The 16,753-nt window shown below is 41.1% G+C and overlaps 1 protein-coding gene across 6 annotated transcripts in view; it reads right to left on the reverse strand.

Annotated features, from left to right (window-relative positions):
- Window positions 1-16,753, reverse strand: part of ERI1 (exoribonuclease 1) — a 138,920-nt gene that overhangs the window by 17,643 nt on the left and 104,524 nt on the right. For 2 of the 6 annotated variants that reach the window (XR_012417028.1, XM_045397882.2), the window contains one exon: window positions 652-3,094. The exons of the other annotated variants lie outside the window; for them this stretch is intronic. Coding sequence is in view for 1 of the 2 variants with exons in the window: in XM_045397882.2 (XP_045253817.2) it covers window positions 2,879-3,094 (216 nt within the window). In the remaining variant the exon portion in view is untranslated. Of the gene's footprint in view, window positions 1-651; window positions 3,095-16,753 lie in introns of those variants that run through there. 6 annotated transcript variants of the gene reach the window in all.

Genomic DNA, 16,753 nt, shown 5'->3' on the forward strand with positions numbered 1-16,753 from the left:
ATTTACAAATGTGTTGTATTCTGAGTTAAATTTGATAAGGCGAGAGGTTTGGGTTGTGGTTTTTTTTTTGCCTATACATGTCCACTTACTTCAGTACCATTTGTTGAAAAGGCTTTCTTTTGCGTCTTTGTCAATAAGCAGTTGGAGATATTTACATAGGTTGATTTATGGGTTCTTTCATATTCATATAGGTTAATTTATGGTTTCTCTATTCTGTTTCAATTATGTATATGCCTGTGCCTGAACAATACCATACTATCTTGAGTACTGTGGCTATATAGTAAAACCTAATATGAGGTAGAGTAATTCCTCACACTTCATTCTTTTTTAACAAGTTTCGGCCGGGCACGGTGGCTCAAGCCTGTAATCCCAGCACTTTGGGAGGCCGAGATGGGCGGATCACGAGGTCAGGAGATCGAGACCATCCTGGCTAACATGGTGAAACCCCGTCTCTACTAAAAATACAAAAAACTAGCCGGGCGAGGTGGCGGACGCCTGTAGTCCCAGCTACTCGGGAGGCTGAGGCCGGAGAATGGCGTGAACCCAGGAGGTGGAGCTTGCAGTGAGCTGAGATCTGGCCACTGCACTCTAGCCTGGGCTACAGAGCGAGACTCCGTCTCAAAAAAAAAAAAAAAAACAAAAAAAAACAAGTTTCTTTTTTTTTTTTTTTTTTGAGACAGAGTCTTGCCCTGTCACCCAGGCTGGAGTGCAGTGGCGCAATCTCGGCTCACTGCAAGCTCCGCCTCCTGGGTTCATGCCATTCTCCTGCCTCAGCCTCCCAAGTAGCTGGGACTACAGGCGCCTGCCACCACACGCAGCTAATTTTTTGTATTTTTAGTAGAGACAGAGTTTCACCATGTTAGCCAGGATGGTCTCAATCTCCTGACCTCGTGATCTGCCTGCCTTGCCCTCCCAAAGTGCTGGCATTACAGGCATGAGTCACCACACCCAGCCCCAAGACGTTTTTAAATTCTAAAAAATTTTAAAAATTCTCATATAAACTCTAGAGTAATCTTGTCTCTGTCTACAAAAACTCTTGCTGAGATTTTGATCAAAATTGCATTACATCTGTTGATCAATTTGGGAAGAACTGACTTAAAATGTTAAATCTTTTAATCCATGAACATAGTATGCCTCTCCATTTATCTAGATCTTCTTTAATTTCTTTAATAAGCATTTTGTTATTTCAGCACAGAAATCCTTCACGCGCCCGGCCAAGTATTTCATTTTATTTGGAGTGACTTGTATTGTGTTCTAATTTTGGTTTTTGGATGTTCATTTTTACAAATAGAAATGCAATTAATTTTGTGTGCCAATCTTATATCCTGCAGGGTTGCTGGATTCACTTATTAATTCTAGGAGTTTTTATAGATCACTTGAGATTGTCTATGTAGATAATCATTTCATCTGAAAATAGGGGCAGTTTAATTTCTTCCTTTCCAGTCTCTACACTATTCATTTACTTCTCTTGCACTCTTGCAATAGCTAGAATTTCTAGCACCACGTTGAGTAAGGGTGGTGAGAGTAGACATCCTTGCCTTGTTTCTAATCTCAGACAGGAAGCAGTCTTTCAACATGAAGCATGATGTTACCTGTAGGCTTTTTATAGCTACTCTTTATCAAGCTAAAGAAGATTTCCTTTATTACTAGTTTGCTGAGAGTTTTTATCATGAGTGGCTGTTGGATTTTGTCAAATGCTTTTTCTGTGTCAATTGATAAGACTGTGATTTTTTTCTTTCTTTGCAGTAGATTATATGGATTGATTTTTTAATATTGACCTAATAACTTTGCATACTTGAAATAAATTTTGTCATGGTATATAATTCTTTTAATATATTTCTAGATTTGATTTTCTAATATTTTGCAGGGATTTTTGTGTCTAAGTTGATAAGCCATATTGATCTTTTTTTTTTTTTTTTTTTGTATCAGTGTAATACTAGCCTCATAAGATGAAGTGGTAAGCATTCCCTCCCCTTTTGTTTTCAGGAAGAAATAGTGTAAAATTATTAAATTTTCTTTAAATGTTCAATGGAATTCACCACCGAAACCTTCTGGGCCTAGAAATTTCCTTCTTGGGAGCTTTTAAATTATAGTTGAATATCTCTATTAGTTACAGGACCTAATAAGTAGTATTTTCATTAAATTTTTTTGCACACTTCCTCATACATTTGAGCACTCAATAAATATTTAATCAAGTGGTTTTCTCAGTGGATTTTGCAAAGACTATTTCTAAATTAAATGGGATATCACAATAGCTAATCATATAAACTAATTCTTAGTAAAATAAAATGCTCTCATCTACTGTGCAAAGTTCTTGTTCTGTTTTTTATAGTTTCTAATAGCTTTGATATTTTACGCAAGTCAGAACTTGCCTAAGCAAACATTTCATTAACAAACTTTTTTTATGTGTGATGTACTCTGGTATTTTCTACTCTATTCTATGTTATTTTTTAAAAATTCTGGTTGCAACTCATTAAATTGATTTCAGGACCCACTAATGGGCTACAACCTGCAATTTGAAAAGCAATGATTTAAATATTCTCTCATGTCCCTTCTACTTCATATACTTACCACTAAATGTGTCTACTGCTTTTTCCTCTTGACTACAACACAAAGCTTATTAGATACCTACAACGCTGTTATTTTACAGTTTATTTTCAAATCACTTCCAAAGTAGATTTAAGATAGTTTATAATAAATGCAGAGTTATGTTTTTAAGGTAAAAGGGAAAAATGAGACATGATGGAGAAAGTACTTTTCCACTTTTCAGGAATTAAAATAATTATGGAAAGAAAAGTAAAGTAACAGGAAATACAGGTGTCAAGTCATTTAGTCTAAATTACTTCTCACCGTACTTTGTTAAAAGGAGATCAGAATTTCAAAGATCAGAAGTGGTTGCTGAGAGTGGAACTGTCCAGTCATTGCAGCCCTCCTTCCATGGGACAAAAGAAAGAGGTCTTGGACAAATGTGGGACTCCTGTGGTCTGGAAGTAAAGCTGAGGTCAACAGACCATCTCTCCACCCCCAGAGCCTGAGCCTGGCTTATCCTCCTAGCTGGGAAAGCAGCAGCTGTAAGTGCTGTTTGCTGTTCTTCCTGTAATTACAAGAAAAAGAAAAAGACAAAAGACAAACCTCACTGAGAGAGGTTTGAACTGTGGCCAGAGAACGGTCTTTCCAGTGTTATCATAGGACACACTTTTCACTCTGTTTTCCCTGTCACTTTGCCATCCTTGTGACATTTCCCTGTCACTCTGCCTATTCAGGATGTGGCCGTGATTCATAGCATTTCATGAGGTCCAAGACAGAAAACTGTAGAACCACAGATGTGAAGAGATCGTGAGGTCCAACCTCCCGATTTTACAGATGCAGACAATGCGGCCCAGAGAGGTTAGAAGACTTGCTGAACGTTGAACAGAGAGTTCATGGCAGAAGCCAACCTACACCTATGACCCTAGCTGTCCTCCCAAGCCTGGATGTCCTGCTCTTCAGCTCTGAGCTTAAAGTAGCACAATTCAGCAGTAGGGTCATTTGCCCACCTATCCGGAAGTCATTCCTGCATCCACTTCTGACAGCCTATAAATCAGAGGCAGGGAGGGAGAGAAAGTAGGTGAAAGAGAAAAGGGCTTTGCTTCCTCTCCCTTGCTTAACCAGTTCAGAAATTTACAGATTTCAGCCCTATCTAAAATACGAATTAGTGAGGTGATGGAACACTGTAGAAAATAGATGTGAGCCCTTACCCAGTGTTATGGTGAATGGTCCAGCTGGGAAAAATCAAACCTTGAGTCACGGGCTTGTAACCACCTACTAATTGCAAGACACTATGGGTGATTACACAAGCCTGCCATACTGCCTCTTGCTCTCGAGGAGCTTACAATCAATTTGGAAGTGCAAGCAAGTACTCCTTGACCAAGTGACGGGATGTGTGAGCTCATAATAGGTAACCAGTTCTCCTTGACCGTAGAAACACATTTATTTTCCAGTTGCTAATTTCAACAGAGGGCACAACACAGGATCACGTGATGTCTTGAATTTTATTCCAATGTCATGCTGCCCACTAGGACCAAGATCAGGGCTGTGGGTTTCACAAAGGTGCCACAATTTCACTCATAACTGCACACAGTGGGTGGGTATCTAGAATATGTGGAAGCAGTTACTACAAACACTCCTATTTCTGGCAGTTATGGTTATTTTGCTCCCATCTGGTGGAGCCTGGAGACCATGTCCCCTCATCAACATGATAGCAGTAATGGCATTAAAGCATTGCAAACTGTACTCCTGTGGGTGAGCACCTGTTTGTATCTCTTAGAGGGGGCTCTACTGGCATTTGAATGGGACAAGACATTGTCATGCAGGACTGCCTTGTGCACTACAGAACATTTATATCCCTGGCTCTTGCTCACCAAATGTCAGTGGGCCCCAGGCATTGTGACAACGCATAACACCCCCACGTTTCCAAATGCCCCTTGTCAGAAAAACCAACGTTCTATTTTCTCATCTTCTTTCATCAGGCATGATGCATGTCTAGACCAGTCGACACGCATTCTGCTGATTTGGTGACATTAAAGCCATAACTGATAGCCTTATTCCCGCTGCAAAAACCAAGGCTGACGTGCACTGCAGGATGCACAAGCACCACCCCTCCCACCCTTCTGGCCATGATTACGATCCTGAAGCAGACTTAGAGATGCTGAAGACCCTCTCATTTCAATGTTGATGTCATCCTGACAGGCTGTCTTATCTGTCTCCTAAGAGGAAACAAAGGAGTAACCTTGGCAGGTAATCTCCATTTAGCCTTTGCTTACTTCTTTTTCTAATTAAGAAACAAAAATTTGGCTTCCTTCCTCTCTTTCCTAATTCAGCCCAAGAGTCACTGAGCAGGCACAAGAAAGGCAGGTGACGATGGCCTGGGCAAGAGTGGTATTGGAGCAAGGTGGCAGAAGCAGCTGGTGGCACCTGACAATGGTAACAATTATGAGGACAGAGTCAGAGCAGGGTGAGAGGCCCCTCATGTAGTCGAGAGGATGGCTACCTACAGGGGCCAGCAAATAAATACACTAAGGATGATGCAACCCTAAGATGTCAAGATAGAATTATAGATGTAAAGGCGTATGTGTGTGTATACACACCTTTGTGTGTTTGCATATATGGACAGATACAAATACATCTATTTCCTAATTCTGTCCACTGAGAGGGCCTGGAGAAGCAACACTCCAGTAGCAAAGGGCCTACTTTGCACCTAGATCTTGGCTTCTAAATATCCATGAAAAGGAACTAAGGCTCCTCAAAGAACTGGCTGATGCAGACCCGGAACAGAAAAAGTACCAGATATCCTGGAAGGGCTTTTTGTGAAGAAGTTCTCAAAGAAGGAGAGGCACATGGCAAAAGGATGCAGAATCCAGCTTTACAGGAAACCAACTGTCAAAATCTGGGTCTACATGAACATCAAAGTAATTAATGAGTGAGGTTTGTAACCCATTGAATAATAGAAGAATAGAATGGATGATAACACATTTGTTTATAAAAATGGGAGATGCAAAAGTTCTTCCTTACAATAGAATGCCAATTTATTAATGTAAGGGGAATAATACAATTAGAAAATTACAATTTGGCAAACATCACAGTAATAACTAATTCCAGCAAGAAACATCAATGAGTTCTAAAACAAGGAAGTAAAAATGGAATGAGTAATGGAATATTTATATAATATGAACTACAAAAGAAAAAGTAACTTTACAGTGGAGAAATGGGGCAGACACCATCTTAATCAAGCAATCAAAGTTACCATCACCAATGGGGCAAAATGACATCAGGGGCTATTTGATAGTGGGCAGTGAGACCACTGCATCACTTCTGTGACATTCTTGTCCAAAATGCATGACCTGGTCTAATCATGAAGAAACACAGAACAATCCAACTTAAGGATCATTCTATAAAATGTAACCTTCATAAAGGTCAAGGGCATGGAACTCCAAGAAACATCCAGATAGAAAGAGGCCAGATCATGGGATCATGATTGGACCCACTGGTAGCAAGCACATCATGGGTAAAACTTGAAAGGAGTCTGAATGAAAGGCATACGGGGGCTGGGTATGGTGGCTCATGCCTGTAATCCCAGCACTTTGGGAGGCTGAGATGGGAGGATCGCTTGAGGCCAGGAGTTCGAGACCAGCCTGGTCAACATAGCAAGACCCCATCTCTACAAAAGAAAAAAAAAATTATAAATTAAAAAAAGGAAAAGAAAGAAAGGCATACAGGAGTTTTTTGTAGTAGTCTTGCAACTTCTTTATACATTTGAAATTGTTTCAAAATAATCTTTTTAAAATTGAGACAGATTAATAATTATAGATTACGTCTTATAGATTATAAAGATGATGTAAGTATATGTCAAGTATATTTCAGAGTGCCTTAAAGTGCAGTCTGTAGACAGATGTTGGTCTGCAAACGGTTACCCTGCCACATCAAGAGGAGAAGCTTGCACCATAATGTGTGTCAACCGCCTCACCAAGCACACTGTAGTTTGGCGGACAGGATTTTAGTGCTTGAGTTTCTCCATGAAGAAAGCAGTATGTTGATTTACAGCTTGCACCAAGCTCCTCAAGCATCAGAGACCCACACTTTGAGTAGCGCTGGTGTAAACGACAATTAATCATGAGTTGAACTTCATAAAGGGGCATGTTAAATTGGAGCATTCTCTCCGGTGAGAGTCACAGTTAAAAAATAGTCATAATCGTATGACTCTCAGGATCCCAGTTCAGAACATACTCATGAAGGCATTTTGGATGAAAAAGATGGACTTGGCATGCACATGACCCAGAATGGGCCACAAATCAGCCCAATAACCTCGTGGACCTTTTTGTTCAAGATTATTTCTATCTATCGGCATCTTTACAGTCCTCAGAGGAGGAGGATGCCTCCCACACTCCCTTAGTTCATCGCTGATTCTTCACCAAATGAACACCAGTGAGACTCTTGCAATAGAAAAGAAAAAGTAATTAAGACTCATTAATGTTTAAATGAGTTAGTACAGAGGAAAAGCTGTTTCACACAACTTCAGGAAAATATCTCTTCGTCCTAAAACAGATATTTCTTCAAGTGCTGGTGCCCAGCAAACTGGAAAACAAATGTCAGCACATAATTTTTTTTTTTTTTTTTTTTAGAGCTGGGGTCTTGCTATGTCACCTAGGCTGGAGTATAGTGACTATTCACAGGCATGATCATCACACACTACAGTGTTAAACTCTGGGCTTAAGCCATCCCCCTGCCTCAGTCTCCCAAGTAGCTGGGACCACAGGCACATGCCACGATGCCTGGCTTGTACTTGATTTTTTTTAAAGTTCTTGGCCATGTGTTTCTTAACAATTATCTTTGAAAATAATCATTGTTGGCATGTTCTTCTCATGCAATTGGAGACAGTTCTTCCTGCTAGTTTCACATTTTACCTTTCCGGTGGGTTCTATTTGCCCATTCCACACTGACATGAGCATTTTTTCCCCTTTCCTTTTTTTATTTTTATTTTTTTAACTTCCTGTGTTATGCACCAAACCATACTGCTCTGCTCCTGTTGCCAAGAACTTATGTCGCCAGCGTGAATAAGATCACCTGCTCTGTGCGTGGCAGTTCAGAGTGGCAGGGAGTTCAAGATCCAGTGGCTTCGGGGTAGCACTCCAGGCTGGTATATCTGGCCTTTGGGACCATCCGAGTCTACCAGCAGGAAGGAAGATTAAAGAAATTGGCAGGATCTTCAGTGTCAGCCAACATTATCAGCAACTGCTGCACATTCTCGAAGAACATCAACATCCCTACTTTGACCCATACGAATCGATCGTCCTTGCTGCACCAGTTCTTCTGTAGTACCTGGAAGTGCTGCCAAACAAGGGGCTGACTGCCCGGGGTCGGCTGTTCCAGCCAGCATTGTTTGTCCTGGGTCTCCAGAAACTGTCTCATCAGCACTAAATCTGCAAATAGGAGTAACATACAGCTGGACAGAGCCCTGGAGGGGCTGAGAGGTTGTCAGGGACTCCCCAGAAGCGCTGAAAAATGGATCGTCTTGCTGCAGGTGTGGCAGCTGCCAAGGCAGTCAGAGCCCTTGGGATAGAGCCACATCGGAGGTACCTTTTTCATTTTCAAACTTTAAAAAAGCATGTTTCTTGATGTAGGTTCTCCATCATGTGGCTTCTGCCTATTCCCATAGCACATCCCCTGCTGGCCACTGCCACACACTGTAGACGCCCACCAGTGCCAAGTTACTCCACGGGCCCCACACACCACATGCTGCTTCCCACCTCCCTGCTCTGCTCATAAAATTCCTTCTGCCCTGTTGACTAGAGGCAGTGCCTAGCATGGAGTAGCCACCCAGGCATGATTATGGAACTGAGCTGATGAGACTTCAGGTCCCTTCTCTTCATGTGGAGTCTCGCTCTGTCTCCCAGGCTGGAGTGCAGTAGCATGATCTCGGCTCACTTGTCTCCCAAGTTCAATCAATTCTCCTGCCTCAGCCTCCCGAGTAGCTGGGACTACCGGCATGTACCACCACACCCGGCTAATTTTTTTGTATTGTTTTTAGTAGAGAAGGAGTTCACCATGTTGGTCAGGCTGGTCTCAAACTCCTGACCTCTAGTGATCTGCCTGCCTTGGCCTCCCAAACTGCTGGGATTACAGGCGTGAGCCACCACACCAGGCCTGCCCACTCTTTAAGGCTTCTCCTTGGTCCATTTCCTATAGACCTGTCTCAGCATAGGCTAAGCCTATCCCAGAGGCATAGATGCTGATCAGAATAACAATTTGCATTAGATTAACCAACAACATGAATATAGCTTCTAGAAATAACTCAGATAATGAATGAGATTGCCTCATTCAAATTACAAAAACATCCAGGGTGTGACAATATCTGTTGCTGTTAACATAATGGTCCTTAGTTGCTGTGGTAATCTTCTCCATTGACCCGACTCTAGCGGATGATGTTATCAAGGCCCTATCACTTCCCAGCATCAAAGCAATCTTCTAATCTGCCATACAAACTAGGGCACTTTTGAAGGTCAGAAGGATTGCTATTTATAATACACCAATGTGACAGGTATAAATAAGACAGTTCCTGGCAAATTGAGATACATGGTGACATTTCCTATCAGACTTTAAAGTATCTCACATAATAGATCCTCAACAAGTGTTTGCTGGATGAATATATTTGTTTTTTCCTCCCTTGTTGTAATTTAAGTTTCTGAAGAACAGAGGTGGCCGGGTGTGGTGGCTCATGCCTGTAATCCCAGCACTTTGAGAGGCCAAGGCGGGTCAATTACCTGAGGTCAGGAGATCGAGACCATCCTGGCTAACACGGTGAAACCCCCTCTCTACTAAAAATACAAAAAATTAGCTGGGTGTGGTGGCGGGCGCCTGTAATCCCAGCTACTCGGGAGGCTGAGGCAGGAGAATCGCTTGAACCCGGGAAGCAGAGGTTGCAGTGAGCTGAGATTGCGCCACTGCACTCCAGCCTGGGCAGCAAGACTGAAACTGTCTCAAAAAAAAAAAAGGATAAAAGAAAAAAAAAGAACAGAGGCAGTGTCTAATGTTTCTTCTAGATTACTCATAACAATGGATATATCATAGCCACTCAAAAATATCTGTTAACTATCTTATGATGAGATGTTCTTTCCAAGTGAAAATTCTCTATGGGTAACTGGAAATACAAGAATAGAACTTTGCAGAGAAGTTAAAGCTAGAATATTTGGGTAGGTCTTTAGAGAGGATATAGGGTTAGTTGGGAATAGAAACCCTCCCAAGATACTATAGACACCTAAGAAAAATCAGTGAAGACCTGAAATATATCCATAGGAGGATGAGAGCCTCCTGTTGTTTGCTGAGCTAGAGCAAGATAGAAGTCATGAGCTTTTACTAATCATTGTATTTTATAGTGTGGGAAGGGATAAGAGAAGACTAATAAAATGGCTAATTTTAGGTAACATCAACCTTTGGCAATAATACTTGAATGCAATAGAATAAAAAGACAGCGGGGTGCAGTGGCTCACGCCTGTAATCTCAGCTCACTCCTAAATCCCTCCTTTAGGAGGCCAAGGCAGGCAGATTGTTGGAGCCCAGGAGTTTGAGACCAGCCTGGGCAACATGGTGAAACTCTGTCTCTACAAAAAAATAAAAAAAATTACCTGGGCATGTTGGTGCATGCCTGTGGTCCCTCCCAACTACTCGGGAGGCTGAGGTGGGAGGATCACTTGAGCCTGGGAGGTCAAGGCTGCAGTGAGCCGAGATCATGCCACTGCACTCCAGCCTGGGCGACAGAGTGAGACCCTGTCTCAAAAATTAAAAAATAAAAAAGAACAAAAAAGAATAAAAAGATAGACTCTTACATAGTTGACTCAGGAAAGAACTGTGGAGCACCAGTGACTCCTACTGCCTCATTTTACGGCTGAGAGAATTAAGGCCCAGGGAAGTTAAATGACATCCAATTACCTGTTCCCCTTCTGGAAAATTCTTGCTGTGAGAATTTGACATTTGATTAGCCATGGGTGAGACTTTAGAAGTTCTGGGGAAACTTCAGTCTTCATTCCAAGGTATGGCTGTAGTTTTGCCCCTTTAGATTAGAAAGTGGAAACTTTTGAAGTTTTGCCAAGCTAAGGGCCTTCTTCTCTTTATTTGGTGACTCTAACTCCCATGAGGTCTAGGTTAGCAAATGTGGATCTATTCTCACAAGCAGCAGGAGAAGTGGAAAGAGGGAGATGGCAAATGGAAGTCATAAGCAAAAGTGGTGCCATCTGGCCTTCCCATGTGCGAAAATCCAGCCTTCGTCATCACTGGCCCATGGCGTGTAAGATGCTGACATGTGATTGAGACATCCCCAGAACCAGCTGGAGAGGTCAGTCTCGGAGTAAATTAAGGGCATAAATTTATGACAAACCAGAAAGCTCCATTTTTGGTCCGGTTATAGATTCAGCAGTGGCCAGAAATGTCACTTTTGCAAGGTCACTTTATTTTTGCAAGGGTCTCCTAGTATTTCAAGAATTCTTATTGTCACAAAATTATGGGAAGTAACACCTTGGACATTTGCACTTGGACCACTGCAAGGTTAAATTCCTTCCCCAAAGTTACGCAGCAAGCCTAAAGGAAAGCATATTTTATGCCCATAACCTCATCCTGAAGCCATTTCTGAGAAGATGAGGAAGGTGAATTCTTCCATTGGCTGTGCCCCAAGCTGTCATTCTCAAAAGGACTGCTGTAACACCCTGAGTCTGCCCCATGCCTCTTCCTACGTTACTTTTTTTTCCCCAAGCAGGATGATTTTTCCAGCACAATTATTTAAATAAAAATAATACAGGCCGGGTGTGGTGGCTCACACCTGTAATCCCAGCACTTTGGGAGGCCGAGGCGGGTGGGTCACTTAAGGTCAGGAGTACAAGACCAGCCTGGCCAAGATGGTGAAACCCCGTCTCTACTAAAAATACAAAAATTAGCCAGGCACAGTGGTGGGCACCTGTAATCCCAGCTACTCGGGTGACTGAGGCAGGAGAATCACTCGAACCCGGGAGGCAGAGGTTGCAGTGAGCCGAGATCGTGCCACTGCATTCTAGCCTGGGTAACAGAGTGAGACTCTATCTCAGTAATAATAATAATAATAATAATAAGACAAGGTGGAGATGAGGGAGGGGAGGTGTGAACCCTTAGAGATTCCAGAAACTGACAAGTTTCTTGTGCCAGGAAGGCACTAGCAAGAGCCTTAGTTTAATTTACTTAATGAAAACTTATGGATTGATGAATTCTTGGGAGAAGAGGCCCTGTGTCCAATCCACTGTGCTGTTAATATAGGGCTAGGCGTGGTATGGAAGCGGCGTCATGGAAACTGAGTTCTGCAAGGGAGTCGTAAATGGAAACAACCTTTTCCGCCCACCTTGGACAGATGAGGCAGGGAGATAATTTTGGTAGGTGGGAAAGATAAGCCGCCCAACTCCAGAGCACAGGCTCCCAAGATGGATGACTATCATACCCTTGAATTTTCTCCCTTTGTAGGAATCAAGAAATCCTTATGATTGAGAAAAAAAAAAAGAAAAAAATGTGACCCGGCCAGGATTAAGGCACTCCTAAGGAATGGCAGGCCAGCAGCACGGACTGAAACATGATAGATCTGGGGGAAGTGGGGTTAGATAGAGTCAGAGATCTGGAGAACACCACATTAAGAACCAGAGATCCTGGCTTTATTGGAGTTTCATTACGGGAAAATATCTGGGAATTAAAGATATCAGTGATACCATGGATACTCTAAGATTCATGGTCCACAAGCAAAATTTTGCTGAGAGATTTATTTCTGGTTCCTGGCCACCAGGAACTAACCATAGAATTAGGCTAAGTAATTTCAGGAAGAGATCTCAGTTAATTCTCACTTACTGAGGAGCAAGTAGAGGTAAAGACAGGGACAGTGAATTGCCCAAGATCACACAGGGGGTTAGCAACAACAGGGACCCACAGTCAGATCTCATGACTCTCAGATAAAAGCAGATCTTCCACATCCACAGGACTCCCTCCCTCTGGAGCCCCGCGCACTGCAGGGGTCTCTTGGATGTGGATATTCCCCCAACGCAAGGGAATCAGAAGGGTAAATATTCAGGGTGTGTATTTACATGACCATGAACCATGCTACTTTTTGTCTATGGGGAAGAAGGAATAAAACCTGTATCTACCCCATTCTTATAAGAAAAGGGGCCTTCGAGTCAGGCAGAAGTAGATTTCAGTCCTGCTTCCAAACACACTCAGCTGTGTGACTGAGAGACAACTCACTCGATCCCTTTAGGTCTCACTCATTGATTTGCAAAATGAGAACCATACTTGCCCCTAATGTAAAGGTTTGGGGGAAGGCCAAATGAGATAATGTATATGGAACATTTAGCACTGGGCCTTGCAAAGAATATATAAGCAACTATTATTACAGTTGACCCTTGAATAATGTGAAAGTTAGGGATGCTGACCCCTGCCATGCAGTCAAAAATCTGCATATAACTTTTGACTTCTCAAAAACTGAACTACTAATAGCTGACTTTTGACTGGAAACCTTGCCAATAATATAAACAGTCAATTAGCATATATTTGTATATGTATTATATACTATATTCTTATAATAAAGTAAGCTAGAGAAAAGAAAATGTTATTAAGAAAATCATCAGGAGAAGAAAATACATTTACAACACTCTACTGTATGTACTGATACCGTAAGTTTCCATTGCCTGTTCACAAGATGAATAATCTGTCTGAAATGGTGGCAACCACAGCTGCAGAGCTCAATCTATGGTACATATCAAGCAAGTCAACCTTTTCTTGTCATGTCGTGACTTTTCTCTGTTTCTCGGGAGCACTTCCAGTGTCACTAGGAGCACTCAATATGGATCTCATGATATTATTCAAGGTTTATGGTATTACACTAAAAAGAGTGAGAAAGTTTGAAACATTGCAAGCATTACCAAAATGTGACACAGAGACACAAAGTGAGCATGTGCATTTGGAGAAATGGTGATGATAGTCTTGTTTGATGCAGGGTTGCCACAAACTTTCATTTTGTAAAAAATTCAGTATCCAAAAAGCGCAATAAAACAAGGTACGCTTATATTGGGAAGCTCTGTTATTTGGTCCATACACATACATAACTGTTATGTCTTCCTGATAAGTTGATACTTTTATCATTATGAAATGTCCCTCCTTATCTCTGGTAATAATTTTAGTTTCAAAGTCAACTGCATCTGATATTATTGCCACCCAGTCTTCTCATGTTTATTGTTTGTATGGTATATCTTTCTTTTTCTATTCTATCCTTTTACTTTACCTTTACTTTCAATCTACTGTTTTTATATTTACAGTGTAACTCTTATAGGCAGTGTTCATTTAGGTCTACCTTTTTTATCCATTAAGACCATCTCTGCCTTTTAATTGGAATGCATAGTCTATAAATATTTAATATAATTATTGTTATGGTTGGATTTAAGCCTACTATTTTCTATTTGTTTTCTGTTGGTCTTATCTGTGTTTTATTCCTCTGTTCCTCTTTTCTTACATTTTTTTGAGTTAATTGTAGATTTTAGAATTTTATTTTAATGCATCCATTGGCTTATTTATGACTATTTGCATTAGATTTTAGTGATTATTCTAGGGATTAATATATACACCCTTAACTTTCTTATTTACTTAGGGCTACTTTTGCACCACTTTACATGAAATATATAAATCTTGCACTTGTACAGGTCCCTTTATTCTTTTTGATATAGTTTTCATGTATCTAGATACATTTTACCAATATCCATATACATCTATATATATTAGAAACAATGTCTTAATTTTTGCTTTAAATAGTTATGTGTATTTCAAAGAAATTAAAGGGGAACAGTCTTTCATGTTCACCCAAATACTTAACATTTCTTATGCTCTTCATTCTGCCTTGAAATTCCAAGTTGCTATGTACTATGGTCTGAATGTTTGTGTCTCCCTAAGATTCATATGTTGAAAAAACCCTAAGGTGATGGAATTAGGAAGTGGGACCTTTGGGAGGTGATTAGGCCATGAGGATGTGACCCTCATAAATAGGATTAGTGCCTTTATAAAAGAGGCCCGAGGAAGCTCAGTTGCCTCTTTCACCATGTGAAGATATAACAAGAAGACATCATCTGTCAAGCAGAAAGTGGGCCCTCACCACACACCAAATCTGCTGACACTTTTAGCTTCCCAGTCCCTAGAATTTTAAGAAATACATTTCTGTTTACAAGCTACCCAGTTTATGTTATTTTGCTGTACCAGCCTCAATGGGTTAAGATGTTATGTGATAACTTTTCCGTTATTCTAAAGAACTTATATCGTAGTATTTCTCAGAGTTTAGTTCTGCCAGTAATTAATTATCTTAGATTTTGTGTATCTGAAAAATGTCTTCATTTCACTTTCATTCTTTTTTTTTTTTTTTTTTTTTTTTTTTTTTGAGACGGAGTCTCGCTCTGTCACCCAGGCTGGAATGCAGTGGCCGGATCTCAGCTCACTGCAAGCTCCTCCTCTCGGGTTCACGCCATTCTCCTGCCTCAGCCTCCCGAGTAGCTGGGACTACAGGCGCCGCCACTTCGCCCGGCTAGTTTTTTGTATTTTTTAGTAGAGACGGGGTTTCACCGTATTAGCCAGGATGGTCTCGATCTCCTGACCTCATGATCCGCCCGTCTCGGCCTCCCAAAGTGCTGGGATTACAGGCTTGAGCCACCGCACCCGGCCTTCACTTTCATTCTTGAAGAATGTTTTTACTGGATATAGATATTCTGGGTTGAGAGTATTTTTCTTTTATACTTTAAAGATGTTACTCCACTGTCTTCTTCTGTCTGTTTCTGCACAGAAATCAGTGATAATTGACATTGTTGCTCTCTATTGTAAACTATGTTTTCTTTAGCTACTTTCAAGATTTTCTTTTTGCCTTTGGTTGTTAGTAATTTGACGGTTACTTAATTGATAAATGTTGTGTATGTTCTGATTGTTCCACTGACCAGCCATCCCCCAGTCTCCCTCCCTCTCCTCAGTCCTCCCTATTCCCTGAGACATAACGATATTGAAATTAGGCCAATTAACAAAATTGTTATTGTTAACAACTTCAATAACCATATTGAAATTAGGCCAATTAATAATATTACAATGGTTTCTAAGTGTTCATGTGAAAGGAAGAGTCACACATCTCTCACTTTAAATCAAAAGATAGGAATGCTTAAGCTTAGTGAGGAAGCCATGTTGAAAGCTGACATAGGCCTAAAGCTAGGCCTCTTGCTCCAGTTAGCCAAGTTGTGAATGCAAAGGCAAGGTTCCTGAAGAAAATTGAAAGTGCTACTCCAGGGAACGCATGAATGATAAGAAAGTGAAAGAGCCTTATTGCTGATATGGAGAAATTTTTAGTGGTCTGGTTAGAAGATGAAACCAACTACAACACTCTCTTAAGCCAAAACCTAACCCACAGCAAGACCCTAACTCTCCTCAATTCTGTGAAGGCTGAGAAAGGTGAGGGAGCTACAGAAGAAAAGTTGGAAGCTACCGGGGGTAGTTAATGAAGTTTAAGAAAATAAGCCATCTCCATAATACAGAAGTGTAAGAGGAAGCAGCAAGTGTCGATATAGAAGTTATAGAGAGTTATCCAGAAGATCTAGCTAACATAATTGATGAAGGTTGCTACAGTCAACAACTGGTTTTTGATGTAGAAGACATAGCTTTTCACTGGAAGAAGATGCCATCTAGAACTTCCATAGCTAGAGAGGAGACATCAATGCCTGGCTTCATAGGAGGGGCTGACTCTTTTATGAGGGGCTAATCCAGCGGGTAAATTTTAGTTGAAGCCAATGCTCATTGACCATTCTTAAAATGCTAGGGTCCTTAAGAACTACGCTAAACCTACTCTGCCTGTGCTCTATAAAGAGAACAAAGAAACCCAGAAGATAGCACATCTGTTTACAGCATGGTTTACTGAATATTTCAAGCCCATTATTGAGAACCATTGCTCCAAAAAAAAAGTTTTCTTCCAAAATCAGACTGCTCATTGACAATACACCTAGTGACCCGGGAGCAGTGACGGAGATGCACGGGAGATTAACGCCGTTTCATGCCTGCTAACACAGTATCCATGCTGCAGCCCATGAATCAAGGAGTAATTTCAGATTTCAAGTCTTATTTAAGAGATACATTTTGTAAGGCTGTAGCTGCCGTAGATACTGATTCCTGTGATGGAGCTGGGCTAAGTAAATTAAGAACCTTCTGG

This window comes from Macaca fascicularis, chromosome 8 (genome assembly GCF_037993035.2).
Source record: "Macaca fascicularis isolate 582-1 chromosome 8, T2T-MFA8v1.1".
In the NCBI taxonomy this organism is placed as follows: Eukaryota; Metazoa; Chordata; class Mammalia; order Primates; family Cercopithecidae; genus Macaca; species Macaca fascicularis.